This window comes from Podarcis erhardii, assembly GCF_964252035.2.
Source record: "Podarcis erhardii genome assembly, chromosome: 8".
Lineage (NCBI taxonomy): Eukaryota > Metazoa > Chordata > Lepidosauria > Squamata > Lacertidae > Podarcis > Podarcis erhardii.
Window position 1 is genome coordinate 1,771,846 of NC_138499.1, and position 17,486 is coordinate 1,789,331.

The 17,486-nt window shown below is 47.8% G+C and overlaps 1 protein-coding gene and 1 long non-coding RNA gene across 2 annotated transcripts in view; both read left to right on the forward strand.

Annotated features, from left to right (window-relative positions):
- The window catches only part of LOC309349166, a 259,434-nt gene that overhangs the window by 240,618 nt on the left and 1,330 nt on the right, over window positions 1-17,486 (forward strand). The gene's annotated exons all lie outside the window — the stretch shown is intronic.
- LOC309348981 (ras-related protein Rab-19-like) lies at window positions 3,109-17,461 on the forward strand. The gene is made up of 5 exons (XM_081874821.1): window positions 3,109-3,691; window positions 7,841-8,128; window positions 10,333-10,495; window positions 12,042-12,161; window positions 16,885-17,461. The coding sequence occupies exons 2-5, from the start codon at window positions 7,940-7,942 to the stop codon at window positions 17,004-17,006; spliced, it is 594 nt and encodes a 197-aa protein (XP_081730947.1). The 5' UTR covers window positions 3,109-3,691; window positions 7,841-7,939; the 3' UTR covers window positions 17,007-17,461.

Consider the following 17,486-nt stretch of genomic DNA (forward strand, 5'->3'; position numbering starts at 1 on the left):
TTTTTATATGCAGTAACAGCGGCAAGAATTTTGATGGCACAAAAATGGAAACAAGAAGAAATCCCAACGAAAGAAGAATGGAGAATGAAGTTGATGGAATATGCAGAATTAGACAAGCTAACGGGGAGAATTCGGAACCGGCGAGACCAGAGATTTACCGAGGACTGGAATAAATTTACAGAGTATATTAAGAATATATGTGAAGGTCAATTAACGTTTGTAGGTTTTCAAGAAGCTCTGTGATAATAATGGAAAGAAATATTGTTTTATAATAATTGTTAAGATTAATTTGGTTTAAAAAACAAAACAATATAGATGTAAGAAATGTGAATAATTGTGAAAACATGAAAATTTCCAGATAGACTGATGGAAGTCTGAAAGTGGAAAGATTAGATTTGGATGTATAATTCAAATGGAATGTTTTTTTATTATTTATTGTTAAATTTGAAAATTTTATAAATAAAATTTTTTAAAAAATATCCTCCCCCTTTCCGTGTAACCTGTAATACCTGTGGTTCAACCCAATTGCAACCTCTGTACATAAGCCTTAAGTTGTTCTCTGTTAACAACCTTAGACAACAGACCAGCAGCAAGGGGTCCTGGGCACCGCACATCTCAGGCAGCCAGCTTCTTCCTTCCTTGCTGGGTTTAGTGAGCTGGCAGAGATGGGGGGCAAGGTCTGCTGTGTCCTTGGAGCGTGGGCAGCGCCACCTCGCACTGCGAATGTCGGAAATCCCACTTCTGACACGAAAGATCACTGCTGGATTCCTTCGCCAGGTCCCTCAGCGCTTTCCTGGGTGCACTGCTCAGGAAGCCAGGCCGAAGGGGAACGGGTGGAAGTTATTAACTCAAGGTTTTGTTGCAGCAACCTACAAAGGTCCTAGGTGTGTCACAGCTGTGAAACCAACAGGCTACTGCTTAAAAGGGCTCGCATGCCTCTTGTCAGCCATAATAATAATAATAATTTATTATTTATACCCCGCCCATCTGGCTGGGCTTCCCCAGCCACTCTGGGCGGCTTACAACAAAATATCAAAATACCGTAATACAGTACATCAAACATTAAAATCTTCCCTAAACAGGGCTGCCTTCAAATGTCTTCTAAAAGTCTGGTAGTTGTTGTTCACTTTGACATCTGGTGGGAGGGTGTTCCACAGGACGGGCACCACCACCGAGAAGGCCCTCTGCCTGGTTTCCTGTAACTTGGCTTCTCGCAGGGAAGGAACCGCCAGAAGGCCCTCGGCACTGGACCTCAGTGTCTGGGCAGAATGATGGGGGTGGAGATGCTCCTTCAGGTCTACTGGACCAAGGCCATTTAGGGCTTTAAAGGTCAGCACCAAACTTTGAATTGTGCTCGGAAACGTCCTGGGAGCCAATGTAGGTCTTTCAAGACCAGTGTTATATGGTCTCAGCGGCCACTCCCAGTCACCAGTGTAGCTGCCGCATTCTGGATTAGTTGTAGTTTCCGGGTCACCTTCAAAGGTAGCCCCACGTAGAGCGCGTTGCAGTAGTCCAGGCGTGAGATAACTAGAGCATGCACCACTCTGGTGAGACAGTCCACGGGCGGATAGGGTCTCATCCTGCGTACCAGGTGGAGTTGGTAGACAGCTGCCCTGGATACAGAATTGACCTGTGCCTCCATGGAAAGCTGTGAGTCCAGAATGACTCCCAGGCTGCGCACCTGGTCCTTCAGGGGCACAGTTGCCTCATTCAGGACCAGGGAGTCCTCCACACCCGCCCGCCCCCTGTCCCCCAAGAGCAGTACTCCTGTAGCCTGCCCAGGACTGACCAGCCAGGCAGAAAAAGCCAGGTATTCCCTTCACAGCTCCTCCTGGTGGGCCATCAAACCTGGGGGCTGCCTTGACCCTGAGGCGTCACCAGTTGTCCTGTGATTTACATCAAGGGTCCTGGGGCTCCATGCGCTGCTTCTCTCATATGGGTCTTCCTGCCGGGTAGGGAGTCAACAGGTAAACATTACGTTAGCTGCAAACACAACGTGTGTTGCGCAGTGGTAAGAGTTTTGGACTTGGACTTGAGAGACCAGGGTTCGAATCCCCACCACGACGCTCACTGGCTGACCTTGAGCTAGTCACTGCCTCTCAGCTGAGCCTACCTCTCAGGGTTGTTGTGGGGAGGAGAACAAACCATGTATGCGTCTCCACCCCCATCATTCTGCCCGGACACTGAGGTCCAGCGCTGAGGGCCTTCTGGTGGTTCCCTTGCTGCGAGAAGCCAAGTTACAGGCAGAGGGCCTTCTCTGTGGTGGCTCCCTCCCTGTGGAACACTCTCCCACCAGATGTCAAAGAGAACAACAACTACCAGACTTTTAGAAGACATCTGAAGGCAGCCTTGTTCAGGGAAACTTTTAATGTTTAATAGGTTATTGTATGTATAATGCCAACAGTGTCCTTCAGCTCTCTATATTGGACAAACAGGCCAAACCTTACGCCAAAGGATAAACGGACATAAAACTGACATCAGGAATCACAAGACAGAGAAACCAGTAGGAGAACACTTCAATCTCCCAGGACATTCTATACAAGATCTCAAAGTAGCTGTTCTATTACAAAGGAATTTCAGAAATAGACTGGAAAGAGAAGCTGCTGAATTGCCAGTGAATTGCAATGTATTACCAAACTTAAAACCATGGAGAGACCTGGTCTGAACAAAGACATTGGATTCTAATCTCATTATACATGACAAAGCCATTTTTCACCTTCTCACCCCTTGCTTTTTCCTGTAAGACCTATTGCAGTCGGCTCATCACAGCTATCTGCCAGTCACCCATTCCCACCACCCTTCTGAGTAATACCTCTCCCCACCTTCCCACTATTTAGAAGGGTCTGGTGACTTCTGTTTCAGTGTATCTGAAGAAGTGTGCATGCACACGAAAGCTCATACCCAGAACTAACTTAGTTGGTCTTTAAGGTGCTACTGGAAGGAATTTTTTGTTTGGGTTATTGTATTTTAGTGTCCTGTTCGAAGCTGCCCAGAGTGGCTGGGGAAACCCAGCCAGATGGGCTGGGTATAAATAATAAATTATTATTATTATTATTATTATTATTATTATTATTATTATTATTACCACCTTGAGCTCCTTAGATACAGACAACCTAGTTCACCTGCGACAATGTCCTCCCAGTGCAGATTTCCATCCAGAAGTGACGGAGGACGGGGTACCCTAATAAACAGCCGCCTGGGACCTCGGTCTCCCCAGATGAGTCTGCCAGCTGCCAGCTTCCTTTGCCACTCCAGGCAACCTCAAGGGCACTTGGCTGTGCTTCAAGCGCCAGCATTTCACGGTTCGCAAACGCGCCGTTTCTGAGCTCGGAGGAGAGGCGAAGAATTCTCGCTGCTGTAAAACTAGAAAACAAACAAACCTTAGCCCCACATAAAGAGCCAAATAAAGATCTGATGCGACGTGGGCGACATTTGCCCTGCTTCTTGCCATCTCCCGTCGGAGACAAGGAACTAGGCTGGGTCAGGGAAAGGCGGCCATTGGTGCCAACCTCTTACCACACCCCCGGAGGCTTAAGGCCTCTTCAGGAGCTCCTGGAGGAGAACAGACAGCCCTCTCTGGACATTGGCCTTGTGACTGGCATGTGACTGGCAAGGCGAGCATCTCTCCGGGGATCCCTCGGAGGAAGAAGCCTCTTGGTCAAAGTGGGCGGCTGGCGCGAGGACAGACAAGGTAGATGAGCCCTGGCAAGACATTCCATGTCTCAGTTGGTGGAGGAGCTGGGTTGGGATGGGGTGCCTCTTTCTGGCCCTGTTTTATGGGGTTCTGCCACGCTGTCCCTCACTCTGGCAGAAGGGGGGTGCTCTCAAGGGCGGGCTGTGTGTATGTCTCTGGGGTTTGGACCAAGGATCTGAATACCAGTGGCGGGGAAATGTAAGGTTCTACACAAAGGCAGGAATAATCTGGATACACACATACAGGACGGGGGACGCCTGGCTTGGCATGTGAAAAGGATGTAGGGGTCTTGGTGGACCACAAACTTAACATGAGCCAACAGTGTGATGCAGCAGCAAAAACAGTTAATGCAATTCTAGGCTGTAAAAAGGTACAGTCATACCTCAGGTTACATTTTTTTGGGTTACAGACCTGTCAAAACCCATAAGTACCGGAACGGGTTACTTCTGAGTTTCAGCAATCGTGCTTTGCACATGCACAGAAGCGCCGAATCGCAACCCGCGTGTGGCAGATGCGCCACTACGGGTTGCGAACGCTGCGGGTTGCGAACGTGTATCCCCACGCACTGATCACGTTCACAACCCGAGCGTCCACTGTAAAGGTAAAGGACTCCTGGGTGGTTAAATCCAGTCAAAGGCGACTATGGGGTTGCGGCGCTCATCTCGCTTTCAGGCCGAGGGAGCCGGTGTTTGTCCACAGACAGCTTTCCAGGTCATGTGGCCAGCAGGGCTAAACCGCTTCTGGCGCAATGGGACACCATGATGGAAGCCAAAGCGCACTGAAACGCCGTTTACCTTCCCACCGCAGCCGTACCTATTTATCTACTTGCGCTGGCATGCTTTTCAATTGCTAGGTTGGAAGGAGCTGGGACTGAACAACTGGAGCTCACCCCGTCACAGGGATTCGAACCGCAGACCTTCCGATCGGCAAGCCCAAGAGGCTCGGTGGTTTAGACCACAGCGCCACCCATGTCCCTTACCTTTTACCTTCTAGGCTGTATCAGCAGATGTCTAGTGTACAACCCACCTGAAGTCCTCTGTCTGGTCCTGGCTACATTAGATTATTATTATTATTAATAATAATAATAATAATAATAATAATAATAATAATAATAATAAGTTGGAAGGTGGACAGAGGAGAGCAACTAATATGATAAAGGTTCTGGATGTTTAGTTTGGAGAGGATAAGACTGAGAGGTTCTAGGATAGTTCTCTGAAGGGCCGTCACAGGGAAGATGGAGCAAGCTTGCTTTCTGCTGCTCCGGAGGGTAGGACTCGAACCCATGGCTTCAAGTTACAAGAAAGGAGATCCCAACTATATTGATATTCATGGAGGGGGGTGGTATCGATGGCTCCTAGCCAGGATAGCTCTGCTCTGCCCTCCACAGTTGGAGGCAACGAAGCTTCTGGCTCCCCGTGGAGTATAGGGTCAGGTTCAAGTCTTGACCTTTAAAGCCCTTTGTGCCTTAGGGCCCTCGTATGTACGGGACCGCCTCTCCTGGTCTGCCCCGCAGAGGACCTTAAGGTCCATGAACAACCATAGTTTAGAGGTCCCGGGCCCTAAGGAAGCCAGACTATCCTCCCCCAGGGCCAGGGCCTTTCCAGTGATGGCTCCGAACTGGTGGAATGCTCTGTCCCATGAGACTAGGGCCCTGCAGGATTTAACCTCCTTCTGTCAGGCCTGTAAGACAGAGCTATTCCGCCTGGCCTTTAATTTGAATTTTGCCTGATCTTTTATTCCCCTTCCTTCCCTCCCCTTCCCCTTTTTATGAAGATTACCCTCTCTGGGATCCCACAGCTAATTCTCCCCTGGCCTTCTCGCTGGCCCAACTAGGTCCAACTCAGCCAGCTAGCCCTGGGGATTATCTAATGCTTATTTCCCCTAAATTGATTTTTGAATTTTATTGTTATTCGTGTTTTTATACTGTATTTTATGCAGTAAAAGGGGGGTGTTTATTTCCCCGTGGAAAAGGTAGCCAAAAATGGAGTTTCACTTAAAAAAAGGTTATGTGTGCCATTTAATCAGCCAGATCTTTTTCTGTACACGTTTTTGTCTGCTATGCCTTTCTGTTGAATGCGCTTCAATGTTTGCTAAAGAAATCTGCGCTGAATGTCATGCTAAGTTGGTGCTGGTAGAAGCCTTTGTTTGTTTTTCCATTTGCCAGCCGGTGGTTTTTAATCTTCACATTTACACCTGTTGTGGCTCTGCAGAGAAGTAATCTTGCACTGATGTTGATGATCATCATTATTACAGCCATACGTTGTGTTGCATTTGCTTCAGGCTGAGCGTTTTCAGGTTGCGTCCCACGGTGACCCGGAAGTACCGGAAAGGGTTACTTCCGGGTTTCGCCGCTCGCGCATGCGCAGACGCTCAAAATGATGTCACACACATGCACAGAAGTGGCGAATCGTGCCGCTGTGGGTTGCATTCTGCTCATGTTGCGAACGGGACTCTGGAACGGATCCCATTTGCAACCAGAGGTACCACTGTATTATTATTATTATTATTATTATTATTATTATTATTATATTTATTTATTTATACCCTGCCCAGCTGTCTGGGTTTCCCCAGCCACTCTGGGCAGCTTCCAACAAAATATTAAAAATACAATAAAACATCAAACATTAAAAACTGCCTTCAGATGTCTTCTAAAAGTCAGATAAGTTGTTTATTTCCTTGACATCTGACGAGAGGGTGGGTGCCACCACCAAGAAGGCCCTCTGCCTGGTTCCCTGTAACTGGGCTTCTCTCAATGAGGGAACTGCCAGAAGGCCCTCGGCGCTGGACCTCAGTGTGGAGGTGGAGACGCTCCTCCAGGTCTACTGGGCCGAGGCCGTTTAGGGCTTTAAAGGCCAGCACCACACTGAATGAAGCAGTCCAATGCACAAATGTAGGCATCCTTCAGTTTCTGTGTCCCCTTTGTGGGTCGACATTGTAGGGGGCTGGACTAAATGAATCTTTGGTTCACATTCCAACTCTACAATTCCATGACTCACTTTAAAAAAACAACAAAAACCAGAGATCTTTCTTTTAGGCATTTTACCACCACTAGAAATTAAAAAGACATAAGACCACTGTTCATGTGTGCCACCACAGCAGCAAGAATTCTTGTGGCGAGGAAGCGGGAAAACGAAACAGTACCGACAATCACAGATTGGCAGATACTCATGTAAGAATATTTACAACTAGCAAAACTGACAAGAAAGAACAAAATAATTTTTTTTTCCCTTCCAGTAGCACCTTAAAGACCAACTAAGTTAGTTCTTGGTACGAGCTTTCGTGTGCATGTATCTGAAGAAGTGTGCATGCACACGAAAGCTCGTACAGCTTTCGTGTGCATGCACACAGCTTTCGTGTGCATGCACACTTCTTCAGATACATGCACACGAAAGCTCGTACCAAGAACTAACTTAGTTGGTCTTTAAGGTGCTACTGGAAGGGAAAAAAAATTATTTTGTTTTGACTATGGCAGACCAACACGGCTACCTATCTGTAACTGACAAGGAAGAGTTAGAGGAGTATTGAACCAGAAAATATCTGGAGAACGGAGAATATTTAAGGATTATATAAGATCATATTGTACCCACCACACCATATTAGCAGAACTTGAGCGATACTTGTAAACACAACAAATACTGTATGTGGAGTAGACAGGAACAATATTAAAAAATATAAAACGGGGGGGGGGGACGACGACAGTATAAACAGTACAATGAGAATGATTGGAAGACTCGTTTTGTCAGAAGTCTTTTTTATTTAAGTATTAATTAGGAAGATTAAGTTTTTTAATGCCCGTAAATCTGCTTTTTCTTCTTTCTTCTTTCTATATTTTCTTTTCTTTTTCCTTGATTCTTTTTCCTTTGATTTTCTTTTTGTAGTATGAGATTGCAAATTCTTTGTGTATGTGTGTAATTTAAATGAATAAAGATAATTATTTTTAAAAATTAAGAAATGTGGAAATGAAGGTGATCCAACTTGGGCAGATCTCTCCTAACTAGCTTGCATCTGGATCTGGGCTTTGTCTCTTCCAGCAACGGGGAAGTGTTTGCGTACTGGATCCCTCCTTCTCCAGAAAAGAGGGAGAGAGAAAGCAAACATCTATTCCCCTCCTTGAACAAACCCGGCCACATTTCCTCCTCCCCACAGCTGAGCCGTGACTTCAAGGTCTCCTTCTCTCGCTTGGCCAAAGAACATCTCTGCCCGTCAGGTGTGTGCCACACCTGCTGCTGGTGAAGAAGCCTAGCCATGGCAGGGACGAGGAGCCCCAGGTTCAAGATGATCCTCCTGGGCGATTTTGGGGTGGGGAAGACCACGCTCTTCCATCGGATCAAGCTGGGGCGTTTCCTGGAGGGCGACCACCCGCCCGGCCAGCACAGCTACACGTGCGAGAAAACCCTGCCCCTGAAGCTCAACAGCAGGAATTGCCAGGTCCAGGTAAGGGCCCGCTTCCCGCGCAGCTCATTTGGTTGGTGGCTTGCCCCTGGAACTCCCTGCCTCATGAAAGGGGGAAAGGGAGAGGGAGAAACAGCAGGGTCCATGCACCTTCGTAAGCTAACTTGGGTGCTTGGGCTTATACAGGGTTGGAGTTGATGGCTTGGTCCCTCTTATGATTCTGAGAGGGGCAGGGGCTCAATTTCCTTAAAAAATATATATTCAAAATTGAAACAAAACATATTATCCAGAAACATATCATCCTTATTTTTACCCCCATTTTTCCTCCCTCCCCCCCCCACCACAATCCTCCCCCCCCCCCCCCGGCTTCCCTCAGTTCCAGTCTTTGATTTCTCTAAGAATGCTGTTTTCTGCATGTATGTTACACAGTTTTATAGATCCTCAAACTTTTTAGCTGATTATCATCAATAGAAAAGTTTGTGCATGTTTATTCAAAGCCAGCCAAGGAGTCCAGTTCGCTTTGTTGCGTCTTTGTAAAGGGTTCCCATTCATCTGTAAAGTCACAGTTATCCTTGTCCCGTAGCTTGTATGTCAGTTTTGCCAGTTCTGCATAGTCCGTCAATTTTTCTTGCCATGATTCTTTAGTTGGAATTTCTTCAGTCTTCCATCTTTGTGCTACCAGAACTCTTGCGGCTGTTGTCGCAGACATGAAGATGTTTTTCAGCTTTTCTGGCAGATCTTTCCCTACAATCCCTAACAAAAATGCTTCAGGTTTTTTAACAAATGTTAGATGGAACATTTTCTTCAATTCGTTGTATATCATTTCCCAAAATTTTAAAATTACATTACAATCCCACCACATATGATAAAATGTCCCCTCCTTTTCCTTACACTTCCAACATATATTTGAACTAGTTTTATACATTTTCCCTAACTGCACTGGTGTCATGTACCATCTGTACATCATCATCTTATAATTCTCCTTCAACAGGGAACAATCTGTAAATTTTAAATCAGTTTTCCATAATTTTTCCCAATCTTCCATCATAATGTTGTGACCTACATCTTGTGCCCATTTAATCATAACTGATTTTATCTTTTCGTCTTTCGTCTCCCATTCTAATAGTCTGCTGTATGCGGCCTTCAGTAATTTCACTTTCCCTTCAATCACTTCCGTTTGAAACCTAGATCTGGGCTCACTTTCCTGGGGGCCACAATGCTTGCTGTGGAAGCTGAGATTCTCCTGCATGCTGCTCTGCGTTCCCCTCTCAGAGAGGAGGAGGGCTGTTTCTGTCATGGAGGATGGGGATATAGGGTCTTGTGACCCATGGGTGTGTGTGGTGAATAATAAAAGCACCGGCTGGGTGTGCCTAGATTCAAAATTTGGGGCTTAACACACTCTCCAGTGGGAGGGAGCCCCTAGCAGCAGAGTTTAAACTCACAAAGTTGGACACCCTTCCAGCTTGATAAATGCAATGATTCTACAAATTAAACCTTTTGCATATCCTGTTTAGCCCACTTGCAAAGCGTCCCCCTCTTTCTACTCTTCTTGCAATGAACAGACCACACCCTGTTAAGTACAGTCATAACTCGGGTTACAGATGCTTCAGGTTGTGTTTTTTCAGGTTAGGGACCCGCCGAAACCCAGAGGTACCAGAATGGGTTGGTTTCGGGGGTCGCGCATGTGCAAAAGCACTAAATCGCACTTTGTGCATGCGCAGAAGCGGCGAATCGCAACCCGTGCATGCGCAGACGTGCCGCTGAGGGTTGCAAACATGCACCAGAATTCAAAAGCATCCATTCTTTGGCAATCAGCCTTCTTTATGGTCCAGCTCTCACTTCCATACATCACTACTGGGAAAACCAGAGCTTTTACTATATGGACCTTTGTTGGCAAGGTGATGTCTCTGCTTTTTAAGATGCTGTCTAGGTCTGTCATTGCTTTTCTCCCAAGAAGCAGGCAATCTTTTAATTTCGTGACTGCTGTCACCATCTGCAGTGATCATGGAGCCCAAGAAAGTAAAATCTCTCACTGCCTCCATTTCTTCCCCTTCTATTTGCCAGGAGATGATGGGCCCAGTGGCCATGATCTTCGTTTTTTTGATGTTGAGCTTCATACCTGACTAGGCCATCACAAAAACCCAGATGAATCCCCCTCTAGGTTCCAGTTGGTCTCTCATAAGTTTCCTGTGGCAGGGAGTTCCCCTGTTTGGCGCTCTAACCACCTGCTTTTTCGACCTGCGCAGATTTCCCTGTGGGACACAGCTGGGGAGGAGCGATTCCTGTCCCTGAGCAGGAGCTACTACCGGAACGCGGATGCTGTGCTCCTTGTGTACAGCTTGCAGCACCTCCTCTCCTTTGACAGCCTCTTGCACTGGCTGTACCTGGCCAGGCAGTACTGCGCAGATGGTAAGTGAGAGGGCAGGGGGAAAGGAAGAGTCCCGGGGTACACAGAGGGGTCGGTGGCCACTTTCCCCCCTCCGCCTCTGCACCTGCGCCTTTAACAGCAGCCTGACACACAGACGCAAAATCATAGGGTTGCAGAGCTGGACGGGAGTGTCACGGTCCGGTTCATGGGCGATCGAAGACTGGGGACATTGGGACCGGGGGCAAGATGGCAGGGTGGGAGCAGGAAGCCAGGGGTCCAGAAGCCAGGAGTCCGGAAGCCAAGAGTCCGAGGCTCCAAGCGCCGGGAGTCAAGAAGCCGAGGGTCTGAGGGTCAGGAAGCAAGGAGTCACAAAGTTAGGGGTCCAAGGATCAAGAAGCAGGGAGTCAAACGCAGCAAGGCAGGAAGTGTGTTGCTGTGGCAAAGAGCGGAAGGGAAAATGCTGATCTTATATCCCTTCCCAGCTCTTGCCACCAGGTGCTGTGAGTTACCGATCGGCCTCACCTGTGTGGCCGCGCCTTACGAAGGCCCCAGTCCTGCAGAGTCCTATTGGTCACAGGGCCTGGCTCCTGCACGCACGCCTGACAAAGGGTCGCAATGCATGGCACATTTATGCAATTAAAAGTATTTTGGTTGATGAATTCAGTAAAACGGATGAACTTGATCCAGTCGTACCGTAACCTGTCATCGCCAGCTGTTTTTGGACTACAACGCCCATCATCCCTACCTATCAGGTCCAGTGGTCAGGGATGATGGGAATTGTAGTCCCAAAACAGCTGGAGGCCCAAGTTTGGGAAAGCCTGCCCTAGGTAATCCCACTGACCACCAGGAGGCAGTATTGGTCACTCTGAGAAGCATTGTCCTAAATAAATAAGGCACAGGTAAACTCAGCGGGGGGGGGGGGGGCCTGCTAGGTTGGCAGGAGCAGGGACCGAGCAATTATTCAAACCGCTGACCTTCTGATTGGCAAGTCCTAGGCTCTGTGGTTTAACCCACAGCGCCACCCGCGTCCCTCATATAATCCACTACTTTCTCCCAAATCTTAATAAGTATAAGACATTGTAAAAACATGATTTTTAAAGAAGCATTATCCTTATTACATCTCCAACAAAATGCAGTCTTAGGCAGTCCTTTTCTATGCAAACATAGTGGAGTTCAATAAATTCAAAATATTATTTTCCGTTGTATAAGTCATAATTTAAGGTCCATTTACCTTTGCTATAGAAGTAAAAACACTCTCCCATTGAATAGGCAATACAGCAACCACACGTTCTTTTCCCCAATCCTTTCTTAACATCTGCCTATCAAATTGATAACGAATATCTATAAAAAAAGTAATTGTGGGTGGTGTTTTTGTTGTTGTAATGAATTTAACCAGTAGTATCTCAGGAGTCTCAGCAGCTGAAAACGCTGCTGGCCCAAACAGAATTGTTAACAAATGTTGGAGCTGCAAATATCCTTCCTACCGTACATGAACTGGCCGTCTCCTGCCCTGCCAGGGCCTCAGAGCCTTTAGCCCCAGCACCTGTTCTCAGATCTTCCTGTTCTTTCTCCTTCTCCCCTGCCAAGCCAATCTTTTCCTCCTGGGCAACAAGAGTGACCTGGAGAGCTGCGTCCCCGAAGAAAAGGCCGAGAGGTTTGCGGTGGAGCACGGCGCGTCCGGCAGGTTCAAAGTGTCGGCCAAGACAGGTAAGGAGGGGAGGGTCGCCTCGTCTTTCCGGCTGAAACAGGGCTGCCTTCAGATGTCTTCTGAATGTCAGGTAGTTGTTTTTCTCTTTGACATCTGGTGGGAGGGAGTTCCACAGGGCGGGTGAAATATACTCAGAGTCGCAAAGTGATTTCATGCTCTTTATTCAGCTCATAGTGGTGAGGAGGAATGAATGAAAGTCCCCTCAAAGTGTTGTGACGTGGGGTTTGTGATTTCAGCTCTCTTGACATAATATGCTGGAGACAGTTCTCTAGTAACACTTTTTTATTAAAGCAACAAGACTGGGACTTGAGGAGGGGAGAGCTACATTTATAGGGACAGGGAACTAGCTAGAAGGGATACATTTTGGAGGGAACAATATCAGGCAATCACAGTCCTGCCTTTTGGAGGCAACCAATAAGACAGAGGATCCAAATGCAGCAGCTTAAATGAACCAATAGTAGCTGTATCCTCTGGAACCAAAAGGCAGTTACTTTACCCTAATGCAAATACAGACAATAATAATACAGATATAAAATCCTTTGACTCAATACACAACACAAAGTATCTGCTTTATATACATTATTTACACAATGGGCTGCACATGACTGGCTAATTCTGGAATTCTACTGTAAGCCAATCAGGTTGTGGATTCACTTCTATCTGGAGCATGATTGGGTGGTTCCTGCCAACCAATCATACTGCTGCATTGTTCTAGGACCAATCAGACTGCTGCATTCTGAATCCTATTGTTCTAGGACCAATCAGACTGCTGCATTTTGGATCCTATTGTTCTAGGACCAATCAGACTGCTGCAGTTTGGATCCTATTCAACTCAGTACATAACAGCAGGTGCCACCACCGAGAAGGCCCTAGCCTGGTTCCCTGTAACTTGACTTCTTGCAATGAGGGAATCACCAGAAGGCCCTTGGTGCTGGACCTCAGTATCTGGGCAGAACGATGGGGGTGGAGACGCTCCTTTAGGTATCCTGGGCCGAGGCCGTTTAGGGCTTTCAAGGTCAGCACCATCACTTTGAATTGTGCTCAGAAACGTCCTGGGAGCCAATGCAGATCTCTCAGGACCGGTGTTATGTGGTCCCAGCGGCCGCTCCCAGTCACCAGTCTGGCTGCCGCATTCTGGATTATTTGTAGTTTCCGGGTCACCTTCAAAGGTAGCCCCACATAGAGCGCATTGCAGTAGTCTGAGCGGGAGATAACCAGAGCATGCACCACTCTAGCGAGACAGTCTGCGGACAGGGAGGGTTTCATCCTGCATACCAGATGGAGCTGGTAAACAGCTGCCCTGGACACGGATTTGACCTGTGCCTCCATGGACAGCTGTGAGTCCAAAATGACTCCCAGGCTGCGCACCTGGTCCTTCAGGGGCACAGTTGCCCCATTCAGGACCAGGGAATCCCCCACACCCACCCGCCCCCTGTCCCCCCAAAACAGTACTTCTGTCTTGTCAGGATTCAACCTCAATCTGTTAGCCGCCATCCATCCTCCAACCGCCTCCAGGCACTCACACAGGACCTTCACCGCCTTCACTGGTTCTGATTTGAAAGAGAGGTGGAGCTGGGTATCATCCGCATATTGATGGACATCCAGCCCAAACCCCCTGATGATCTCTCCCAGCGGCTGCATGTAGATGTTAAAAAGCACATTCTTATGGAGGGGATATGGCCTAGGGAGAGTCTCAGAACCCAGCTAGAGAGTCCTGGAAGTCCAAAAGAAGCGAGTACTGTGGTGAAATTTAGTTTTGCAGCTCTGCGTACTTTTGCCTCTGGCAATTGTTTGGCTGCTTCTCTTTGACGCCTCCCAGAGCTTTCAATTTACAGCAGCTTTGTTTCCTCATCTGCTGAGGCTCCCCTTCCTTCCTTCCTTCCTTCCTTCCTTTTCCAGGTTCTTTAGCTTCTTATTCTGCTGATGGGCGGGCGTTTTCCAAGATGCCAAGTCAGCCTTGTAAAATCGTCACCGAGAGTCAGCATAATTTCCCCAGGCAGCTGGCACAAAATGACACAGAGATTGAGCTGTGCTTGGTATCCTCCTGAGTCCACCGTGTCTGATCTGCTCTTTGCCTAAATGGCCGAGGTTAGCAGAGTCCAAATGAACAGGTTAATCATGGAAGCATAGAATTCTAGATCTGGAAAGGACCTCCAATGGTCAAAAGTGTTTTAAATTTCTTGTTAGCCACCCTGAGCCCGGTTTTCTGAACTGGGAAGGGCGGGGTATAAATAAAAATTTATTATTTATTATTATTATTATTATTATTATCTAGTCCAACCCCGTGCAATGCAGGAATCGGAGCTAAAAGTCCTTGACACATGGCTGTCCAACCTCTGCTTAAATACCTCCAAGGAAAGAGACACCATCGCCTTTTGAGGGAGTCTGTTCCACTGTCAAACAGCTCTTGTTGCTAGAAAGCTCTTGCTGATGTTTAAATGGAAACCCCTTTCTCGTAGCTTGAAGTCATTGGTTCGAATGCTGCAAGCTTGCTCCATCTTCCATTTGGCAACCCTTCAGATATTTGGAGATGGTTATCCGATCTCCTCTCAGTCTCCTCTTTTCAAGGCTAAACATACCCAGTTCCTTCAACCATTCCTCATCAGGCTTAGTTTCCAGAACCTTGATCAGGCATAGGCAAACTCGGCCCTCCAGATGTTTTGGGACTTACAACTCCCATGATGCCTAGCTACCAGGACCAGTGGTCAGGAATAATAATAATAATAATAATAATAATAATAATAATAATATTTTATTTATATCGCGCCCTCCCCAGCCGAGCGACTAACAACAATAAAAGTAACACAGCATCCTAAAATCAATTCATTCTAAAATCAATTCAGAGTCAAATTCATGGCAACCATTGGGCTAGAGTTCTGTGAGGATTACCGAAGGAGGGGTTCAGACTGTGCCTTGGCCAAAGGCTGGTGGAACAGCTCTGTCTTGCAGGCCCTGCGGAAAGATGTCAGGTCCCGCATGGCCCTAGTCTCTTGTGACAGAGCGTTCCACCAGATCGGGGCCACGGCCGAAAAAGCCCTGGCTCTGGTTGAGACCAGCTTAACCTCCCTGTGGCCCAGGACCTCCAAGATATTTTTGTTTGAAGACCATAAGGTCCTCCGTGGGACATACCAGGAGAGGAGGTCCGTAGGTACAAGGGTCCTAAGCCATATAGGGCTTTAAAGGTGAAAACCCGCACCTTGAACCTGATCCTGTACTCCACCGGGAGCCAGTGCAGCTGGTAGAGCACTGGGTGAATGTGATCTCGCAGCGAAGACCCCATAAGGAGTCTCGCCGCGGCATTCTGCACCCGCTGGAGTTTCTGGGTCAGTCTCAAGGGCAGCCCCACGTAGAGCGAGTTACAATAACCCAGTCTGGAGGTGACCGTTGCGTGGATCACAGTGGCTAGGATGATGGGAATTGTAGTCCCAAAACATCTGGAGGGCCGAGTTTGCCTATGCCTGACCTTGATCACCTCATTCGCCCTCCTCTGCACACTTGTCAACATCCTTCGTAAATTGTGGTGCCCGGAACTGAACACAGGACTCCAGGAGTGGTCCGACCAAGGCAGAACAGAGTGGAACTACGGTATTACCTTGATCGGGCCACCCGATTTCTGCTGACGCAGCCTAAAGCAGCATTAGCTTATTTTGCTGCGGCATCACACTGTCGCCTCTTCTCCTCTCGGCTCCTTCCCCCGCCCCAAGCATGCCATTAGGCAGAAGCCTGCCGGTTGCTCAAGCTTGCTTTAAATAGTATTTATTAGCTTGCGCCAGTCTTGCGTGAAGCTGTGGGGTTTGCAGCAGGTTGGGTAGGTGCTAATTACCCGCCCGGCTGCCAAGCAAGGTCACAAAGGGCCTTCAAGCCAATCTGACAGGCGGAGGAAGGTAGGGGTGGGGTGATGGTTTGCAGGGGCGCCAGCCAGACTTCTCTGAAGGAATGTGCATTTCTCAGGGGGTTGAGATAATGAATGGGTGCGCAGCAGCAGGTTCTATTTCTGGACCGGCAAGCACCGGCAGAGAAGGGCGCTTTGCTAATATTAAGTAATACAGCAGTCTGCTTTCCTGGCACGGAACATTGGGAGGGGCAGAGACCGGTCTGTGCCAACAGCGCTGCTATTATTGTGGCACAACCAGTCCATCAAACAGCCTCCCTCCCACCTCACCTTTATCCACAGCCTCGGTGCCTTTTGTTTTTATATATATATACATTTTTATTAATTTTTAACATATCATTTCCACCAGTCATTTAACATACATTTTTATCTTGTACAATTTTTTTAGACTCCCGTCAACTACCTCTGAAGATTTTCCGTTCTTTATCGCTTCATCTGCATTTCTTAATTTCTCTGTTACTTTTAATTACCCTTAACTAATATTCTTTTCAAAGTCTTTCTTGCAATATTTCACAAAGTCCTCCTTACAGAACTTCTTGCAGTCCTACTAGCGTAATCTATTTGTTACAAATTCCTTTGCAAATAGTTCAAATATTTACTCCAGTCCTCTAAGAATCTCTGGTCCCGCAGGTTTCGAATCCCTCCTGTCATTTTGTCTAATTCTGCATAGTCCATTAATTTCATTTGCCACTCTTCCTATGTACCTGTAATAATCAGAATAAGTGCAAACAGGAGACTTGCCTGTCCACTGCCGGGCCTTCTTCCTCTCTCCCTCTCCCTCTTCCTCCTCCAACCTGGCCCAGGCTTCCTTCTCTCCTCCTCTCTTCCAGGTGAGAACGTGGAGCGCAGCCTGCAGGAGATGTTGGAGAGGCTGTTCCTCAGGAACGAATTCCAGCACAGCAGCCTCCATCTCCCGCTGCAAGACGCAGGCTACGGCCAATGTGGATGCTGAGCGTGCGAGAGCCTCCTGCCGCAGCATTTTAGAGGATGCTTCAGGTAGCCTTTGGTCTCAGGTAGCCTTTCTCCGTGCATTTGCTGCATATCGGACATTTGCCACTTCCTCGGAGACGGCTGGGCTATAGCAGCCACCTGTGTCGCACCTGAAGAGTCTCTGCAGCATATTCTGCTGTGGCGCTGGTACCCTCGGCTGGAAGTCACCTTGGTGGGCCAATGATATCCCCTCGCTTCACCTCCGGTAATGCTTCTCTTTAGAGACCTGTGGGCCATTTCTTACACGATGCTGAGCTGATGAACTGACCCCACTGTGGACATGCACCCGACTTCTGGGAACTGCAGCTTCTGAGCTACTATGGGATCTGGGGGGGGGGTATGTGTGAGGGGGCAACCTTTGGCCTTTTCCCACGTCCTGTTGGTGTTCCAAACAAGGTAGTACATCATACTTGGTCTCCTCCTATTCCATACTTTCTCTTAG